General features: G+C 47.2%; 1 protein-coding gene across 1 annotated transcript in view; it reads right to left on the reverse strand.

Moving 5' to 3' along the window:
* Positions 1-572: 572 nt before the first annotated feature.
* ADCY10 (adenylate cyclase 10) overlaps positions 573-19,892 on the reverse strand; it is a gene marked incomplete at its 5' end in the record, with an annotated part of 75,772 nt that continues 56,452 nt past the window's right edge. The window contains 10 exons of the mRNA XM_084637987.1: positions 573-888; positions 5,630-5,818; positions 8,583-8,778; positions 9,449-9,566; positions 12,910-13,025; positions 14,256-14,352; positions 14,436-14,640; positions 15,419-15,575; positions 18,212-18,390; positions 18,783-18,890. Of these exons, the coding sequence (XP_084494113.1) occupies positions 700-888; positions 5,630-5,818; positions 8,583-8,778; positions 9,449-9,566; positions 12,910-13,025; positions 14,256-14,352; positions 14,436-14,640; positions 15,419-15,575; positions 18,212-18,390; positions 18,783-18,890 (1,554 nt within the window). The 3' untranslated portion in view covers positions 573-699. The remainder of the gene's footprint in view (positions 889-5,629; positions 5,819-8,582; positions 8,779-9,448; positions 9,567-12,909; positions 13,026-14,255; positions 14,353-14,435; positions 14,641-15,418; positions 15,576-18,211; positions 18,391-18,782; positions 18,891-19,892) is intronic.

The raw sequence follows: 19,892 nt of genomic DNA on the forward strand, positions 1-19,892 counted from the left end.
TTCAATGCTTTCATCGGGTTGAACTTTTGGAACTTCAGATTTCAGTGATAATTTTTCCACCAACTCTATTTCTCAGAACACCCCAAACAAGAAGTTTTGAATGCCTTCGGCTTCTCATCTCCCGTGTCTGTTTCCTTTCAAAAGTTAAGATGGAGGCAGCAGTCCAGCTGAAGCAAAGCTGAAGGCCACGCGGATTAGCACCCTCATACACAGGATCTCTCTTACCACAAGGCATCGCACAACAGACTTCATGCCTTTTAATAAAATACAGAAACTAGCCATGAACAGCACCAGCTGGGGATGCCTAAAACATCTGTGATAGGTGGAGAGTTGTAGTGACTTTGTTGAAGAAAGTGCATTTTAGTCGTGAATGTTTAAAAAAAATTAAATTAGACTTTCCTTTTTCAGAATAGCATGAGACTCTGTTCCAGATTATAAAGGAATAAATTACTATAATAAAAGAGCTATTGCAGAGTTTAATTAACGGTGAGTAAAAATGGTCTAAGCAAGCCACAGTGAGACATTAGAACCTATATTTACCAAAGGAAGAGATGAACAAATACAGAGGGCTTTGCAGAGAGCAGGCGTTGTTATGTGCAGCATAGGAATATCATAAATGCTTACAAATTTGGGGAGTGCTGGCTAGAAAGGCTTACAAAGTGCTCCAGTTGGGTAGGTCATTTCAGAACTACATGCAGCTCAGACATTGGGGATCTCAGGTTCTGGGAAAGGATTATTAATATCCAACACTGGCACCCGCAGCAAGTACTTGGTTTTATGGATCTCTGGAAAGTCTCTCTCTGTCATTCCTATTTCCCACTTGGGAAAATCTGGCGCGGCCTTCAGCCATAAGTCTTCCATGGGGTCTTTTCCAGTGAACCACCACTCCTAGGAAGAACAAAAGAGAAATGAGAGGCCAGAATGAGACTGGTTTCAGAGTAACAGCCGTGTTAGTCTGTATTCGCAAAAAGAAAAGGAGTACTTGTGGCACCTTAGAGAGAAAGCTTATGCTCAAATAAATTGGTTAGTCTCTAAGGTGCCACAAGTACTCCTTTTCTTTTTGCAGAATGAGACTGGATCTTCAGAGACAGCATTTCCGAGATGGTCAGGAAGGGGAGAAGTCTGACAAGAGCCTCCCTATTCTTGCTGTCGATCACTATCTATCCCACACTGCCCCACAGGCAAACCAGGGAACAAACGGATTACAAAAGTTGCAATTTGATCCTGGGTTCCCAGCTGGCTTCGGGGAAGGAAGTAATCTGCACCACGCCTAAACCAGGCACAGATCTCTTCCCCCTCCATGCTGGCTCAGCACTGCTGGCTGGCATGTTGGATTCCCTGCCTGTATGTAGGAAGGGAAGTAGCACCCCATTGAAACTACTCAGCTCCCCATGCTGTGACCCATGATACAGATAACCCATACAGGAGTGTTGAGGCCCCTTAAGCCCCATTACTTACACCCTTTTAGGGTGTAAAGTGAATGGTTTTCATTTGATGATTTACTCGTGCTTCATGCTACAGAGGCGCTATACTGGAAGTGTAAATATCGTCGTGATTTATCTTTCTTACAAAAGACTTTATTAGCAATAAAGCAGGCCAGCTGCCTTTACAATGACACCAGAACAGAACCGTCAAACCACAGAACTGTCCTCCGAGATGGTAAAAATGCATCTTGACAGGGGAATTGTTCTCTCAGTTTGCCACCAGGGTGGAATTTCTCAGGCTAGGCTGGCAGAGCCTGTGGTTGGAAAGGCTGATTCCAAACTCCAGTCTTCCGCATTTTGTATGGCAGAGTACTGTAAACAAGGAGCCGGAGAAGGATCTTACTCAGGTGGTTAGAACTCTACCTGTGTCCATTTGGATCTGGAAAAAGTTCTCAGACATCCGTATTTCAAATCCCCTCTCTTCCTGGTGCATGTCCTTCTGATGAAAGTAGTTGACCATGATTTATTTGTCATCCTAGCTGTAGACTTCCCATACTTCTTTTTTCCCTTCTCCTCCAGCTGTGATTGGACTAAACATATTTCTGGCCAATGTCTTTTTAAAAGGCCAATAGCAGGTGCTTCCGGGCTCCAAAGCTGTCAGCCTGCCTATAAGTATTATTATTTATTATTTGTATTGCCTCATTGTGCTAGGTGCTAGACAAACAGAACAAAAAAACATACCTGCCCCAAGGAGCTAACAATCTAAGACAAGAGTCAATGGGTGGATACAGACAGATAGGGGAGCACAAGGAAACAGTGAGATAATATTGGTCAACATGGTAGTCTGTGGTCTCAGAGCACTTGGCATCATGGCAAAGGAGAGTTTTAACTCCAGCACCCACAATGACCTTTGTTGCCTTGGTTCAGAACAGAACTGTGCAGCTGGGGCCATGGTAGAAGGCCCTGTTAAGACAAACCAACTAGTTTTGAGTTTGCATCCATAGTAAGCTATTATACCTTTCTTAGCCTAATACTTTCAAGGGATGAGACAAATGTATCCATTTTGCTTAACTTCTAAATTCCAAACTATACATCCCAGCCATTTGCTCCAATCAGCTCCCTGGGCAGGAGAACAAAATCGGCTCTGCGAAGAAACACACAAACTACATTAGAGCACTGGCTTTGAGATATTTTCTGACATTACCTCACAAGAGTGGGTTAAAATTAGAGCAGGTACTAAATACGATCAATGGAAAACTCTTCCAGTAAGAATGCTTGCCACTGTTATATGTCCATTGCGCCTGTGGTTGCCTTCACTTGTTCCATATCCCGTACATTCAGAGTGTACCATGAAAACGTATTTTAGCGTCCACTGATTTTCATGCATTGCAGGCATGCTACCATCTGGCAGTATGTTCCAATTATACCAGCCTCTTTGCAGGTGCTTCAGGGCACATGGCCCGGCAGATATGTTGTCATGTAGGTGTCTGGGCCAGACTGCACTAGATCTTTAGTAATGCTCCTGTTTTTAAGTCTTTCTGCATTGCTGCTTGTGGGCCTTTTACATTTTTCTCTGCTTGTCTGACATCTCAGAACAGACATCTGCTGTTCATCAGGGACTGGGCATTTCTGTCCCTACTTGGAACAGTTGGCCAGGCAACAGGAAGGGGTGGGGTCAAGAAAGGGAAATTGTGGTGGGGACGTGATGTGCTGGGACTGACTGACCATGCGATGGAGGTGTAGAAAGGAAGGAGGGAAAGAGTGGCTTGTGCAGGGCTCTTACAAACACACACTCAGGAGAACCTGGGAATGCATTCCCTTCCCAACCCAAATCAGACCCCATCTGTACATTTTCACAACTAAAAAGTAGCTTACCAGATCTGAATGGCATTTCTCCTGCTCTCCAGGGTTGAACCTGCAGCTGTCTCAGGAAGCACCTCATCAGATTCCTCTTCCCCCTGGCACTCAGATGCCTTCTCCTCTATCACTCTCACAATGCAGTCTCCAGGACAGGGAATGTCCATCTCTGCCTGATGCTGGGAAATGCCATCATACCATACACCTTCCCTAGATGCTGTGGTCATGCAGTACCACAGCCTCTGGCCCTGTCCATAAGGCAGTCAGCATGCTGATGTCAGTGCTGGCCAGCTGGCAGCCTGGTCGGATGATCCAACGAGGCAGTGTAGAGATCAGATCGCAAATCAATCAGCAGAAGAAGCCTGCCTCTGTGGAAGCACTGTGCAGATAGGGGCCATCCATGTGTCCTGCACTGTTTGTACAGGTAGGTGGGTGCTGGCCAGGCTGTCTCCTGGGCAGTGGAATGCAGACAAGTGACCAGACAGGCCACCTCTGCAGTATGGGATTGCACTGGGAGGTCCATTTGCACTCTTTGGGCTAACACAACATTACCCTCTTCTCACAATGACACTGAAAACGACTGAGGCTCAATCAAGGTGGACCTCAAAAAACCTGTGACAGCACGGTCTGTAGCGTAACAGAAACCCAAGTGTGTGTGTAGATGTGGAGCATGTTACAGCCATGCTAGGGAGAACATGCTATGTTAACCATGACAAGTTTGACTAAGCCATGATGGGCAGGCAGGCGTAGACAGAAGAACGGACAACAAGAAAAGGAGATTTAATTTTGCAAATATGAAGTTTGCACTAGAGAGAAAACCACTGGCCCCTAAAAATGATGCTCCTATAGATCTTCCATCAAAATTTACTCCAGTCAAGGAGCCAAAGCACAAGTTCCAGGAGGCACAGAGCAGGAAGCAATGTTATTTTGGAATGGTTGGACTTGTACTAGAAATGGTCCTAAACCTGTTAAATGTTTTGAATGGGAATTTATGCTTCTTAAACCGTAGTCCTGAAAACCAGTCCAGTGACGTCAAGGTAAGTGCTGTGCACAAAATACTGAGTGAGACACTTGGGTTGAAATCTCAGGCTGAATCTCAATCCCCAGCTTGGCAAATGTGGGCTTGTCTACACTTAACGGGCGCTTGACGCACGGCGATCGATACATCGGTGGTCATTTTTGCAGCTCAAGACCCACTAAATCTACTGCAGATCGCTCTCCTGTCAACTCCTATACTCCACCAGATTGAGAAGAGTGCGGGGAGTTGACAGGAGAGGGTCTCCCAATAAACATCGCGTAGTGTGGACCCCGCGGTAAATAGATCTAAGCTACATCGACTTGAGTTATGCTATTCATTTAACTCAACTTACATAGCTTAGATTGACTTTTCCCTGTAGTGTAGACAAGGAGTACTGCAGAATAACCCTGGCAAGACTTGGGGGCTTATTTGTTGGGTTTTGTAAATAGTCACCACTGCAAGGTAAGCAGTAGCACAGTTAATAGAGTCCTTGAGAGATTCTATTCCATTCTGTTGGAGAAGAGTCCTGATGATGTGGGTGGGTGTGGATGTACACAGCAGGGTGAAGGATCAGGTGCTGTGCACGCTCCTCCCCCAAGCCTTGTCCCCGAATATCATGCCAGCCCCAGGCTGTCTGAGAATATACCACAAATGTTAGCAGAAGTTAGCAGTTAGGTGGGCTTGGGGTGTATGTCACAGTGGTGGGGCAGTTCCCCGCCCCTGTCAGGAAGGAGTTAAAGAGCTCCTCTGGCACAACCAGCCTCAAGCCAGCGCAGCTGTAAGGCTTGTCCAGCCTAGGTATGGGGGTGGGGGCCTTAAAAAGGAGGATCCCAACTCAGTTTGGGACAGCACTCTGAAGGAGCAGGACTGCAGTGCACTCCCAGAAGCAGGGGTTGCTGACAGGGGAAACAGCTGGAGAGCCTTGCCCGCCCAGGCCCTCACAGAAAGGAGAAGGGCAGGTACTTTTGTCTTTTTTTGCTTTCTTTTTCTTTGGCTTCCCAAACTTTTTGTTTGGGCTACTTTAATTCCCCCCACCCCTGGGCAAGGGGGCAGAGGCCTTGAACAGCACTGGACTCTGCCACAGGAACAGTGCCCACCCTCTCCCCCAAGGGGTGCTAGGGAGGTATAGCCTACTGCAGGCACCCACCAGCTCCATCCAGGATTTTGATCATTTGCCTTCACAACCTCTCCCTTGACTTTCTCTATATTGCAGCCATTGACCTGCAGCCAGCTCCACTTTCTTCTAGGGAATCCTAAATCCCTTCCCAGAGACGAGCTCATCTGGTGCTCAAAGGAAAAAGCTTTCACATTACCAGTTCTCGGGACTTACATTGCTGATCTCCAGCCAGGATTTCTCCAGGAGGTTTCCATATATGTCACAGAGTTTGAATGCTTTGGATAGGTAGATTTGGCTCTGTTCTTCATTGCCCAACACCAGGAAGGTATAGGCTTTCAGGTGGTAAACCCTAGGGTAATAGATAGGGCTCGTGGAGCATCGAGAGAGAACCTGGTCCAAGTCCTAACAAGAGAACAATTGAGATTCATGTCAGGATGACATCCCAGAGCTTTGAGATCCCTTTGCAGGAATACAGTATGCCTGAGGAGAAGAGCCAGCTAGAAAGAAACAGGAAACCTGCAGAGAGATAAAAAGTAGCAGGGGGTGAGATAAAATCCAAGAGGATTCAGACTGTATGAACTTGTCTTGATCATGCACTTAGGCAGCACGCACTAACTTGGCTATGCACTAGTCTCTTATCCAGCCTACAGGACAATTCCTCTTTGGGAACTGTGTACTCTGTGTGGCCGATTTCTCTTCTACCTCCTGTCCAGAGGCCACTCTGAGGGGATCCTAAAGATATGTTTCTTGAAAGCGAGTGGAATGGGGACAAGGGGTCATCTGTCACAGTCTTAATAGCATCTTCTTCCACATCCTCACAACATCAGAATAATCTGTCATGGTTCTCTCACCCCACAAAGTACTGGCCCTGGAAGTTGAAGGGCTATAATAATGAAATACTGCTGTTTGATCAAGGGTTGCCCCCACTTTCTGAGACCTTCCACTGGCTTCCTGCCTCTTATTGCATCAAATTCAAGTTTCTCTGTCTCCCCTACAAAGCTCTACAATGTAGACATAAACCTAGCTGCACAGTACAAAAATGTCAATGCCTTCTCCCCTCCTCCGTCGCACAGCTGGACACATACAAATATAGAACATCACTTTTGACCAGTTTCCATGTTCCATGCCAAAAATAGAAGTGTGTATGTGTGATTTTCCCTCCTCTCCATTGTAGTGTATTATGGGGAAAAAAGAGTTTTTGCAATTCTTACCATCAATTTTTGGATGAATCAACTGGAAAGAAGCAAAATTAAGATCAACCTCCCCCTCCACTTGTGATAGACTTTGCATTAGTTATTGCTCATGCTAAGCTATAGTGCAACACCGAAGGGATTTCAAAACCAAACCACCACCTGAACAGCCGTTAAAACCACAGGGGCCCGAATAGGGAACTAGGCAATTCAAGGGAGGAGACCAAGGCTAGTAGAGCTGAGTAGATACACAGGACTGGAATGCTGCAGGTGTCAGGACCCTGGTATTGAATCCAAGTCCATTGGATTCCTCAATGGTACCCCCAGCCTCCATGCCATGGCAGCTTGCTGAGCCACTACCCATGACCGGCAGTCTTAGTGCTAAAGGCCTACGACCCCACAGCAGGTAGGCTCCTGATTGGCTGGACTGACAGCATTCTCATTGGGCACCTGGACTATATAAAGACCCCGACAGGCAGAGGAATCTGTCTGAGCAGCAGGCCATTGTCTGCTGGCTGGTGCTTGGACCACCTTGCTGCCCTGCTGTTTTGCCTGACCTTGCCTTGCTGCCCTACTGTCTCACCTGACTCTGCCTTGCCTGACTGCATCTACCCTATCTTCCCAACCCACACCCTTGGATTGGATCTCCTGGCTACAGACCCCCTGCGAGAACTCTCACCATTGCCCGGGACTGCCTGTAATACCAATTGTCTTCCCAGTTACCAGACTACCCACATACCACGAGGCCATGACTCTGGACTGCCCCTAGTCTGTGTTAGGATATAGATATTCAGGCCTGTCTGTAAAGGCCTATACTCTAAGAATTTAGGTGTATTCTTATCACTTGGCTAGTTAGGGGTATAAAAGAAAGAATCAAAATCACTGTCTGCTGGTGTAAGGTCCTTCTCTTACTGTGACAGTCTGAGGCCCTGTGCTTAGGCTAAGCTCTTTGGCTAAGCAGCAGAGGCAGCCATAAGCTGGGAACCGACCGGTCACATCCTCACATTCCAAACTAGTCACACTGAAATAAGGTGCTATTGGGCTGTTAGGAATACAATCCTGTCCTGATAGTGCCTATCACCTCCAGAGAAAGGCAAACGCTTAGAAAATGTAAAAGGAAACTTAGTTTGATAGCATCCTGTCTAGCAAGAACTCACTTATCAATAGCTGGGATGTGAAATCCTCACTTTTGTATTGTTTTGTCATTATAGTTCCCACTTTGCTTTGTTTGTCTGCATAATCTCTGTCCGGTTCTGTGAGTGTTCCTGCCTGCTGTATAATTAATTTTGCTGGGTGTAAACTAATTAAGGTGGTGGGATATAATTGGTTACATAATCATATTACAATACGTTAGGATTGGTTAGTTAAATTTCAGGAAAACGATTGGTTAAGGTATAGCAAAGCAGGACTCAAGTTTTACTATATAGTCTGCAGTCAATCAGGAAGTGAGTGGGTGGGGGCGTGGGGAGGGGAAATGGGAACAGGGAATGGAGGTGGGGAAATTGGAATCATGTTTTGCTAAGGGCAGGAATGGGAACAAGGACACAAGTGTAAGGCTCTGTGGTGTCAGAGCTGGGAAGGAGGATACTAAGGAAGGAAACTGGAATCATGCTTGCTGGAAGTTCACCCCAACAAACATCGAATTGTTTGTACCTTTGGACTTTGGGTATTGGTGCTCTCTGTTCATGCAAGAAGGACCAGGGAAGGAAGTGGGTGAAGGAATAAGCCCCCTAACAGTCTGCTTCCCGTCCTGACCTACCATAATGCCCAGTGGCAGAAAGGGAGGTGTCGGGAAACTTGACAGATGGCTGCTCTCAATGGGCCTGATTCAAAGCTTGTTGAAACCTGGAAAGATTCCTACTGACATCATGGGCTTTGGATCAGGTCCTCCATGCCCAGGAGATATCAGGCCTCCAGTTGCAGAGGTATTGCATTTTACAGTCTTTCCACACAATGTGAACTTCTCCCGCTCTCACCTTTAGCGTCTTAGTACGAGTGTCCCGGACACTTTCAGGCTTTTCCTCAATGTGTTTCCGTAGCACAAGGACCTCACACTCCAAGAATCTACAGAACCCACTGATAGCAAAGAATGAGGCGCTAGTTCTCCTCAGCAACCTTCTGGCCTTTTCAAAAGGCTCCTTGAAGTTTCCCCACTGATGAAGTCTGGCAAACCTAGATCACCAAGCAAGAGATCCACATAAGATTTGCTGTAGGGGATTAGACTATTGGACTGGCCAATGGCACCAATCTAGAGGAAGATGGAAAACTCACGCTGCATCTAGCCACCTGCACAGTGTTATACAATGGGGAGAGGAATTCTTCCTAATGCATGCAGCAAAGCATGAGATATGATTACCACCAACTTAGATTGTACTTTGGGGGCAGTGACTGTCTCGTTCTGTGTTTGTACAGCGCCGAGCACAGCAGGGTCCTGGTTCATGACTAGGGCCCCTAGTCACAATGATATTGATTATAATAATTTAGTGCAAAATAAAGATGTTTTTACTGAACCTAAAATTATCCATCCAAGGTATGTGACATGATGACCAAAACTTTTCAGCCACCCACCCCACTCCCCCAGATAATGTGGCCTTAAGGTTCATCAATACCCCATTCAGTCCTCTAGTAGAACTGGCCCAATTCTGCCACCCTTACTCACATTGAGAAGTACCTGATCAGCCAAGCAGTTACTCTGATTTCAGCAGGACTCATGGACTAAGGAGCTATTCAACATGAGTACAGATGGCGGAATCCAGCCCAAAGTTTCCAAGTTCCAATATGGCTAGATAAAGACTAAACTAGTAACACAGCAAAGTAATTTTGAGGAGACTTCGTATATTACCAAATGGCCAGGGATGAATACAGCCCCAGCATGATGCTGTTCTGAGACATAAGGATGCAGTTTTTTTCATTGCGCTGTATGAATTCCAGGCACTCTTTAAATGACTTAAATGAAAATCCTGTAAAAGACATTTGCATTAGAGAAGCCGTTTCCCCTTCTGGTGGGAGTGTACTTCCCTATTCTAAAACTTCAACAGGTACAAAGATAGTCAAGAGGGATGTTGGAAGTAGCTGAATCACCTGGCAGAAAAAAATTCTCAGATCTCAATGGAAATCGAAAAGAAAAGCTGCAAGATTTGGGGTTTTAACTGAGCTCCTTAGGGCTGTCATAGGCTCTGTATCAGTGGTCTCTAGTGCAAGGGGAGAAACCCCGTACTGGCCAAAAAAAATGAAAGCATCAATAATCTTTCACCCAAGCATGCAGTCCGCTTTTAAACTGCCCATGTTTCTGTAACACCGAGACCCAGGTCATCAGCAGCTGGGATTGAACCTGGGACCTCTGGAGCTTAGTGCATGACCCTCTACTGCATAAGCTAAAAGCCAACTGGCTATTAGCTAAGGCTGTAGAGCAGACACATAATCTCTCTCTGAGGGTCTTGGTGCCACTAGATCGGACTGAACACCACACCCAGTAGATGTGTGGGTTATATACTTCCCCTAGGTGATGGGGCATGTCCTGAGCTTCAGAGACTTCCCAGTTGAAATCCCAGACAAGCCCCCACTTGTAACACTGACAGACCCCAGTCATCATTGAACCTGGGACCTCGGGAGCTTAGTGCATGAGCCTCTACTGCATGAGCTAAAAGCCAACAGGCTGTTAGCTAAGGCTGTAGAGCAGACTCATAACCTCTCTCTAAGTGGACTCACAACCTCTCTCTAAGTGGCCATTAGATGGGACAGAACACCACACTCAGGAGGTGTGTGGATTACATTTGTTCTCCACAATGGATGCAATGCAGAGATGGGCAAAGCAATTCCTATGTTGTGGAGCAGCAGCAGTCCTTCCATAAGGAAAGTTGCCACTTGGGTCCCATTATCCATCCCTCTCTTTCTAAAAGGTGTTTTTGAAAGAGGTTCTCCTTAAACTACAGAGCAGAAAAAGAGTTTCAAAATTCTTCCAACTTTTTTGCCACTTTTGTAAGGGATAAAAAACAAACAACCACAACCAAAAACCCAAAGAGAATTGGCTTCAGCAGATCACTGCCTTTGATCACGACTATAAGGTGGGTAGAAAGTTGGCTAGATTGTCGGGCTCAACGGGTAGTGATCAATGGCTCCATGTCTAGTTGGCAGCCGGTGTCAAGTGGAGTGCCCCAGGGATCGGTCCTGGGGCCGGTTTTGTTCAATATCTTCATAAATGATCTGGAGGATGATGTGGATTGCACTCTCAGCAAATTTGCGGATGATACTAAACTGGGAGGAGTGGTAGATACGCTGGAGGGCAGAGATAAGATACAGAGGGACCTAGACAAATTGGAGGATTGGGCCAAAAGAAATCTGATGAGGTTCAATAAGGATAAGTGCAGGGTCCTGCACTTAGGACGGAAGAACCCAATGCACAGCTACAGACTAGGGACCGAATGGCTAGGCAGCAGTTCTGCGGAAAAGGACCTAGGGGTGACAGTGGACGAGAAGCTGGATATGAGTCAGCAGTGTGCCCTTGTTGCCAAGAAGGCCAATGGCATTTTGGGATGTATAAGTAGGGGCATAGTGAGCAGATCGAGGGACGTGATCGTCCCCCTCTATTCAACATTGGTGAGGCCTCATCTGGAGTACTGTGTCCAGTTTTGGGCCCCACACTACAAGAAGGATGTGGATAAATTGGAAAGAGTCCAGCGGAGGGCAACAAAAATGATTAGGGATCTGGAACACATGACTTATGAGGAGAGGCTGAGGGAACTGGGATTGTTTAGTCTGTAGAAGAGAAGAATGAGGGGGGATTTGATAGCTGCTTTCAACTACCTGAGAGGTGGTTCCAGAGAGGATGGTTCTCGACTATTCTCAGTGGTAGAAGAGGACAGGACAAGGAGTAATGGTCTCAAGTTGCAGTGTGGGAGGTTTAGGTTGGATATTAGGAAAAACTTTTTCACTAGGAGGGTGGTGAAACACTGGAATGCGTTACCTAGGGAGGTGGTAGAATCTCCTTCCTTAGAAGTTTTTAAGGTCAGGCTTGACAAAGCCCTGGCTGGGATGATTTAATTGGGGATTGGTCCTGCTTTTGAGAAGGGGGTTGGACTAGATGACCTCCTGAGGTCCCTTCCAACCCTGATATTCTATGATTCTATGACTGTGAGAGTAACCTCGCCTACAATAAGTTATTGAACACGTTTAACAGATACTCCAAGGAACAGACATTCCTACACTGACTAGCTTGGTGTAGCATGTAAAAGGACTGCTGGAGCCCTAGACTTTCACTGCAAGGAAACTCTCTAGCCCTTTCCCTTGAAGAAGCAGAGCTCACAGCATAGATCAGTAGGGAGGCTAGACTTGTCAAAGAAAAAGGTTTCCCACCACCAATCAAAGGCTCACAAGGGAGTTCTCCCCTCTTGCAGACCTCAGAAACCCACTGTAAGGTGGTGTGAAGTGACCACCTGATCTCCCAGCCAAGCCCCCTGTTCTCACCCCATCCCCCACTTTGTGGGCTTTCTGAAGTGTGTACGAAGGGAGCTGTGGTCCTGGAGACCTTAGGTCTATGATTCAATGTTTTATCGGCCTAATTAAGTCAGTTAGGGAAGTGATTTTTTTAATGAGATAGCTGTGCCAGCCAAAGCCCTAGCACATAGCAGCTATACCGGGGGAAAGGGCTTTTGCCAGTACAGTTTATGTCTTTCACCAAATCGGTATAAGATGTACCATCCAAAGGATTTTTTTGCTGGTATAATTGCATCTCCATTAGCAGGGTTTTGCCAATTCAGCCACATTGAATAAATTTGTCTGCTCAGATAAATTTGTTAGTCTCTAAAGTGCCACAAGTACTCCTTTTCTTTTTGCGGATACAGACTAACATGGCTGCTACTCTGAAAACTGATAGTTATACTGGCAAAGGTTTTAAGTGTACACAAGGCTTTAGCTGTGCGGAGTGCCAGGGGCTAAAAGGAGCAGGGTGATTGGGGTAGAGATCAGGGGAATTCCTCCATGCCGGCTGAGTGAAGTCTGCAAAACCCCAGTTAGCCTTAGGAGGTTTGTTGGCCAACTTTACAACCTCCCACACTTGTATGAGAATATCCCAAAAGCTTCAACGTTCACACAGATATCAACATCCCCTCATCGGAGCTACCACCCCTTTTCTGTTAAACCTTTTAGCTCTCTTCTTTAAAAGCATGTCAATTGCAGTGTAACCACAAACGAGATGCCAGAATGGCGCCACCATTTTTTGGCAGTGTTGACATGGCGACTGTCCCTGTCCAGGAGTGTCTTTGCAAAGCACGCCATTATCTGTTGTCCTCATCACACAGTACTTACCAGCATAAAGCAAGAGTTCTAAACAGTAAGAAAAGAAATAAGCCATCCCAATGATTCTCTCCTCCTTAACGACCAACTCCTCCATCCAACTCAGCACTCGCACACAATCTTGGTACCTAGACACCATGGAGAATTATTGCATGACTCATTTTATTCTGGGGTGTTTCTCCACTATCCCTTCATTTCCTTTCCTCTTTCCATGTCTCATTCTCTATGCTCCCATCCATCATTCCACTCATGTATCTATCCTATTTTTCTCTCCAAGGATCTTCAGCAAACAAGCTTATGGAGAAGGGCTTCAAGGATGCCTGACAAGATAGCGAGTGGATAGAGATATTCCACTGTGGTCCTTCCCAGGTGCACGAAGTATCCCTATGTGCATATAAGTGTCTGCAAGGTCCACTGTGACTAGCTAGTTGCCTTTCCAGCTGGTCATTGACAAGGAAAAGCACCAGGAACGGTGCATATAGAAGCCAGGTGGCCAACCTATCACCGCAGACAAACATGCCCCAGCAGAAGGAACAGTTGTGAGAACAAGTGTGTTCAGGAAGCCATTGTGGCTCAGAGAGAGTCGTTATAGAGGGATGTCTAATAAGAAGCAGACCAGTCTTCTAATCTGCTGGGGGTGGGAGGAAATAAGGGTGCCACATGACTCCAGTTGACACTTCTGAGCTATGTGACAGAGGTACCTGTATCCCAAGTATGGGGATCCAAACTGCCTCCTCGTGAGGAAGAAATTCACTTCAGAAGAAAAGTACCAGCCATCCAAAGCAAAAAGCCAAACTTAGCCTGTCCATACTTCCTTACTTCCTGGCTCTATAGACCAGGGAGTTCCTTGGTCCCAGATCTTTCTGTCAAGGGCACATTGTTCTCATCAATAGTAATTCACATTAAGAGCTGTTAGATATTGCTCAGTATTATCCCTCCATCTCCTCCTTGGTCAGCCGTGAGGCCGGACACCATAAATAGGGCCCTGTGTAAATCACATTTTCGTGGAGGGCATGGAAAATGCCCCCAAACTGTGGTCTTTGACATATTTTTCCTTACAGTTAACTACATTTACTTGTCAAATTCATTCCTTGCAAACTGTTGGGAATTTTCTAAAAAAAAAAAAAGGTGATTTATACAGGGCCTTAAACATAAGGATGCCCTTCCTAGAGACACTAACTTATGTGGTCTGTCTTCTGTCATTGTAACCACATGCCCTGCCCACTGAAGTCATTGGGAATTCTTTACTTTTACTATACTTGGGTCGCCATCGACCTCCCACAGTACCCTATTAGATTTCTTCTCTACACACCATTCTCCTTAGCCCATCCATATGGGAACATAAATTTGCATCATACCTGATGCTCAGAAAGAGAGCTTTGAAGAGCATGCAGAGAACCAGATAGTCTAGCTTGGGTTTCTTCAGACGCACACACATTTCATGGGCTCGATAGCCTGTGGAGAAAACAAATGTATTAAGTGTCTCTCCCTTAATACTGACACCTTCTCTTCACAGTATATGATGAAAGCATACTTACCTAATTGAATAGATAGGGGCAGGTTACCCAAGCAGAGCTTCATATAGGCCAATGACTGTGCTAATTTAACTGTTGTTAATAGCCCTCCTCCAATAACCTGGAGGTGAGAGCTACGCTGGATGGCCATCAGCTCATATTTCATCCATTCATCTTGGTAACCCATCATCTGGCAGCAGAGTGAGAATTCCGTATAGGACGAAATGATCTAAAATGTTCCAAACAAGAAAAAACAAGAGCCTGAAACTGTTGACTGAATCGTTATCTTGTGTAGGTTCAAAAGGGACACATGGATAAACCAGAAGCCCCCAAATTTCTTTGTTCCTTTTTCTCTTACAACATTGACCATTAAAAAAAATTAGGATTATTAATACTAACATTTATTATGCTCATGTCTAAAGGCTCCATTCAGGATCCTGCCCCCCGTGCTAGGTGCTAAGGCACAGAATATAAACTAGTGTACATAAAATTAGCAATAGCTTAAAAATCAAAACCAAGCTGAACTGTTACAATAAAAAAATTAAACTGAACCTCAGATCAACTCTTTTGGGAGGTTTAAAAAAGCTTGGTGAACTGTAATTGTTTGTCATTTCACCACATCTCTGCCTCCCTAGTTCTTACCAGAGACAGAAGTGCTGCAACATTACAAGGAAGACCATGGGCATGTTTTACCAGCCAAGACAGAAAGGAGCAAGCATGCCGGAAATCTGACAAGAAATCTGGTTTTCCATGAGATTTCCAGCCCCAGAGGCTTAGACAGTGTGAATGAGGTTCAGAAAAACATCAGAACATTGGGATGATTATCCAAAGCAAAGCTTTTACAGGTCAACCCATTGCTCGTTGAAATCAGACATCTGCTCCATAACAGCCAGGATGCCCCAATTGCAGGGTGTGTCCTGTCATCACAGTTACTTCCAATGCTGCTAGTTACTTCCTCTTCTTTGGGGGCAGGAGGAGAGGGTTCCCAGCGGCAAGGGTGGACCCACCTGGCTCTCATCCTCCGATTCCTCTGCTGAGTTCACCTTCATGAGCGCTGCCAGACGACAGAACTTCTTGCTGTTTGTAGCAGTGTCCAGGCTGAAGAGTTGCCACAATAAGGAAAGGCAGTGGCCCTGCTGGTACAGGAAAGCTAATTTCTTCTCCCTGTCACACAAGAGACATCTTTAGCCAGAGCAGATCACAGCAGCACAAAGATCTCACTATTGCTACTAATTAAACAGAGAGCCGGGGTGGTAGGAGGAAGAGGCGGGATCCTGAACTGGACTTTTCCTCCTCCTCCTAGGAGAGGAGACATGGAGGATTCCAGGAGCAGGAAAGGGGAAAGGAGGAAGTAGCAATTGGATGATGGGGTATCAATTGGGGGAGGGTCAGTCAGCGGAAGGATGGCATTGTGGGGGAAGTGGATGTAGAAGCAGGGAGGTTGGGGGTAACTGTGGGCATTGGGAAGGAAGGGGAACTCTGCTCCCCAACTTTGGCTGGCTGCAGAAGGGAGCAGCACAGAGGAACCTGAGGCTGCTTTATGCAGCAATACTGAGAACCCTCCCCCTTCCCTGGCCACTACAGATCAGCTGTTAGGTTCCAGCCAGTGGGGATTAGCCATTGTAGCCCTGTGCCAGCAGGGGTTGCTCTGTCAGCAGAGGGGAGCAGGAGGGGCTTGGCTAGGGCATGAGGCAGCACCATTGGCTGGGGCAGAGGCTTCTCCCCCACCATCCTGCAAGCATGGGGAGGTACAGTTATGGGGAGGATCAGAGGGGACAGCTGTGATGGAGATATGGGGAAAGCCATGCTGTCAACTCTCATGATAGTTGGCATTTTTCTTAAAGCCCCAGCTCCTGGAGTCATGGGATCACAGGAGAACCTTGGCTGCCATTTATTATTTCAAAAGAACAAGGTTCATGTTGTGAAGAAAAGCTTGAGAGACTGGTGATCTTGGGGGAAGGGAAGAGAAGCCAGAAGAGCTGAGGGGGAGAGAAACTGACTGGGATGGGAGGCTGTTTGGGGCAGAGAGAACGAGGAGTCTGGGGCAAGAGGGAGAGAAGGAGTGAGTGTGGGGAAAGCAAGAGGGGAGACTGGGAACTGATGGAGGAGAATCTTGACAGGCGGTGCAGCACTGCTGGCTCAGGGGGGAGCTGTTGGGGAGTCTGGATGGATTTCACATGGAGAGAAGTCTGGAGAGGGAAGGAGGGTGGAAGCTCAGCTCACCATCTGGAGACTGCTACAGTGTAGGCTGGGAGCCTGCCACTGGGGACACTGTAGCGGGAGGCCAAAGTAGGTGTTGGGTGTTTTGTTGAGGGGTATTGGATGAAAGGCAGTTGTGCTGGGACATTTTGGTGATCCAGGGAGGAGGGTGGCTTCATGGCAGGGAATGACTGTCCATCTCCCCAACCAGTGAGGGCAAGAGGTGAATGTAATGTGGGTGAGGGGGAGTTGTGGCAGCCGGAAGGGGGTTCCAGCAGAGATGGGGAAGAAGGTGAGCAGAGGAGGAGGGTGGCAGCAGCAGGGGGATACGGTGAGGTACGTTGGGGATTCCTAGGGGAGAGGTGAGACAGCCTGACTCTCCCCTGGTGCCTCAACCCAAACTCTGTCATCTCACCCCTCAGGGCCTCACCTACCCCTCCTAGAATCCAGCCTTTTCCTGCTCACTTTTCCCCCCACTCCTAAAATCCCCCTGCTGGACCATCTGTCACTTCTACCTGTCCTCATTACCTCACCTTCACCCCCAAGCACCCCATCTTCTGACTCCCCTTCTCCCCTCCTGCCTTAACCTTTCACCTCTGCCACTTCCTCCTTTCTACTGCCTTAACCCTCACCAGCCGGTACCCCGGGCTGCCTCACTGATCTCTGCCCCCAACCCCTCCCCTTCTGTTCCACCACTGCCTCCCCTCCACTGGGGCTCCCTTATCTCCCCCTGCTTCCCTCTCCACAGCACGTCCCCCATTAAGCACCCCACTCTGATATCTCCCCTTCCTGTGGTACCTCCATCCCCTCATGCTGATACCCCCACTGCCTCACCTCTCTCTCTCTGCTTGAATCCCCAACAATACTATCCCGCATGGCCCAAAGGGTCTCTCCATAACACCAGATGCTTTTCCTTGCTTCCTCTGCCCCCATTGGCCCCAAAGCCCATGGCTCCCAACAGAGCTTCTCCTAATCTCAGGTGCCCTTTCACCTAGGACATCCCTGAACCACTAAGATGATGACTTCTTGCTCCACAACCTAAAAGAATGCTCGTAAACACATTACACAGCCATGCAGTAGAATACGTTCTGTTAAAGCACTGACACTGTTCAGGTAGATTATTTATAGTGCAAATAAAAACCTTACAAACTTGTTTACATATGTTGCACCCATTTTTAATCACAAACAGGTAAATTGAAGCACTGTTCCCAGACTGAAATATGAGCATTCCCATGACGAGACTGGTTAGCGAGGAGAGGCCAACATTTGGAAATAATGCCTTTAGCAGTAGCAGGGAGTACAAATATATTCTCAAAAGCACATGCATTTCTTTGCAATCGATTCCTGTTTTCCAAAATAAATGCCTTGCTTTAAGATACTGTACCATTGGGAATGCACATATCTGTAATTCCCCCTTCACTAGAGTATGTAAACACCACTATTTAAAGCCCCCACTCTTCATGTGCTTAATTTGAAGCATGCAAGTTACATGCTTCCAATTAAGCATGTGCTTAAGTGTTTGCAGGATTGAGGTCTAAATGACAACCAGGGACTAAGGTAAAATCCACCCAACTTGGTTTTACTCCAGTTCTACTTCCTACCCTTTACTGCGTCTATACAAGAATTGCTGCTTCTTCTGGTGAGACGCGTGCTTTGACACTTCCACCAGAGTCTTAAAAAAGACTCCAATCAAGGTAAACGGGAATCTTCTTTTTAATAAAATCAAAGCCTTCCTGATAAATTTCTTTGCCAAATTCATTTGGCCCATGTTATAACAGACCTGCAGAGAGGAAGGGAGAGTGAGACAAAGACCGTTTGTAACATTATCAGCCAGCTGCACGTTCCAAAATGGTCGGGCTCTCAGCTGCCATTTTCTAGCATGACATCAATGCTGGAGCCAAGGGCGGAGGTGGGGAGTAGAGAGTAGGTTGGGTTAAACCTCATTGAAACTGTTGTGACCTCCACCCCTCTTTTAAGATAGCTGTGAGAGACAACTCAGTGGCCCCACCTAAAGCAAAGGGGGCATGCAAGCCCATCCAGTAGTTTGGACTTTTAGTTTTGGATGAGGTTGTACGGACATAGGAGGGAGACACAGAAAACCTCCAATCATCTTCCAGGATGGCCCCGACCAGATACATAAGGAGGTTCCTCAATATCTTGCTGTCTCTTTACCTCACCCTTCAGGCTGTAGAAGGTAGCTTCCTCAAACTGGTTAATTACAGTGGCTCTGAAGTCCACCGATTTGATCAGATTCTCTGCTGTATTCAAATTGCAAAAGGCCTAAAGCAAAGCAAACCACAGAGAAGGGTGGGTGACCATCTGTGCCGCACACTTTCTCCAACCCCACCACCCGCTGAAGAGAGAAGGCTGGATTCTCCCATCTGCTACGGCCACTGCAAGCAGCCGGAGATGGCCAATGGAGAATCCCCTCTGCGCAGGGGGAGGCAGCTCTGTGTCCCCTGCCCCCCTTCTCCCATGCCCTGTGGCAGGGGAAGGAGGGAGTGTCCTGAGGGCAAGGTGGGAGCAGAATGGGGTCATGGCAAAGCTTTACACCTGATCTTCCACTAGTGGAAGCCTAAGCTAGAGCTGCCCTTGTGCAGCTATCTCACGCCAGGGCAACATGGCACTGAATCATGGAGCTGCAGCTGTGCACCCTGTCTCTTTGCCACCCTAGCTGTGCTCACTCAGGGGTGAATCAAGCCACAAAGCAAAGGGAGCTCTCTTCACCCTGTCTAGGACAGCAACATTGCTTTCTTTCCCCTGGGAGTAACCCAGGAGCTGCTGGAGCTGCCTGTAGAGCTGGGACATAATGCCCATGGGTTTCTTTGGCTGAATGTATAGAGGAAATGTAGTAGTGAAGGACTGATGGCACTGAGTCCCAGTCACCCTTCAACCCCCCCACCCTCCTCCACACACACAGCCCTGCCAATGCACCTTACTCCTGACCTGCGTGCCACCTCCTCCAGGCTATTCCAGTCGAGGGCCCCTTCCACAGCTCAGTAACATACTCCAATCCTGACTAGAAGCACCCCATCTCTCCCATGAGCTCTCCATGGTAGAGATTGCTAACTCATATGATGAGTTTTGTCATATGACTAAATGTCACCCAGAGACTACGATGGGCTTCCCAAAATCATGTCCCTAATGATCTCCTTATCCTGCCACCCCCCACCCCCATGCCCCCAGCCTCTTAAGGACTGAGGCTAGTGCCCTAAACCACCACGCCTTTGAACATTCCTCACCCCACTCTCGCCACTATAGTCACTATACTGGGGGGATGGG

Source organism: Lepidochelys olivacea (assembly GCF_965140295.1).
Source record: "Lepidochelys olivacea isolate rLepOli2 genome assembly, chromosome: 8".
Taxonomy (NCBI): domain Eukaryota; kingdom Metazoa; phylum Chordata; order Testudines; family Cheloniidae; genus Lepidochelys; species Lepidochelys olivacea.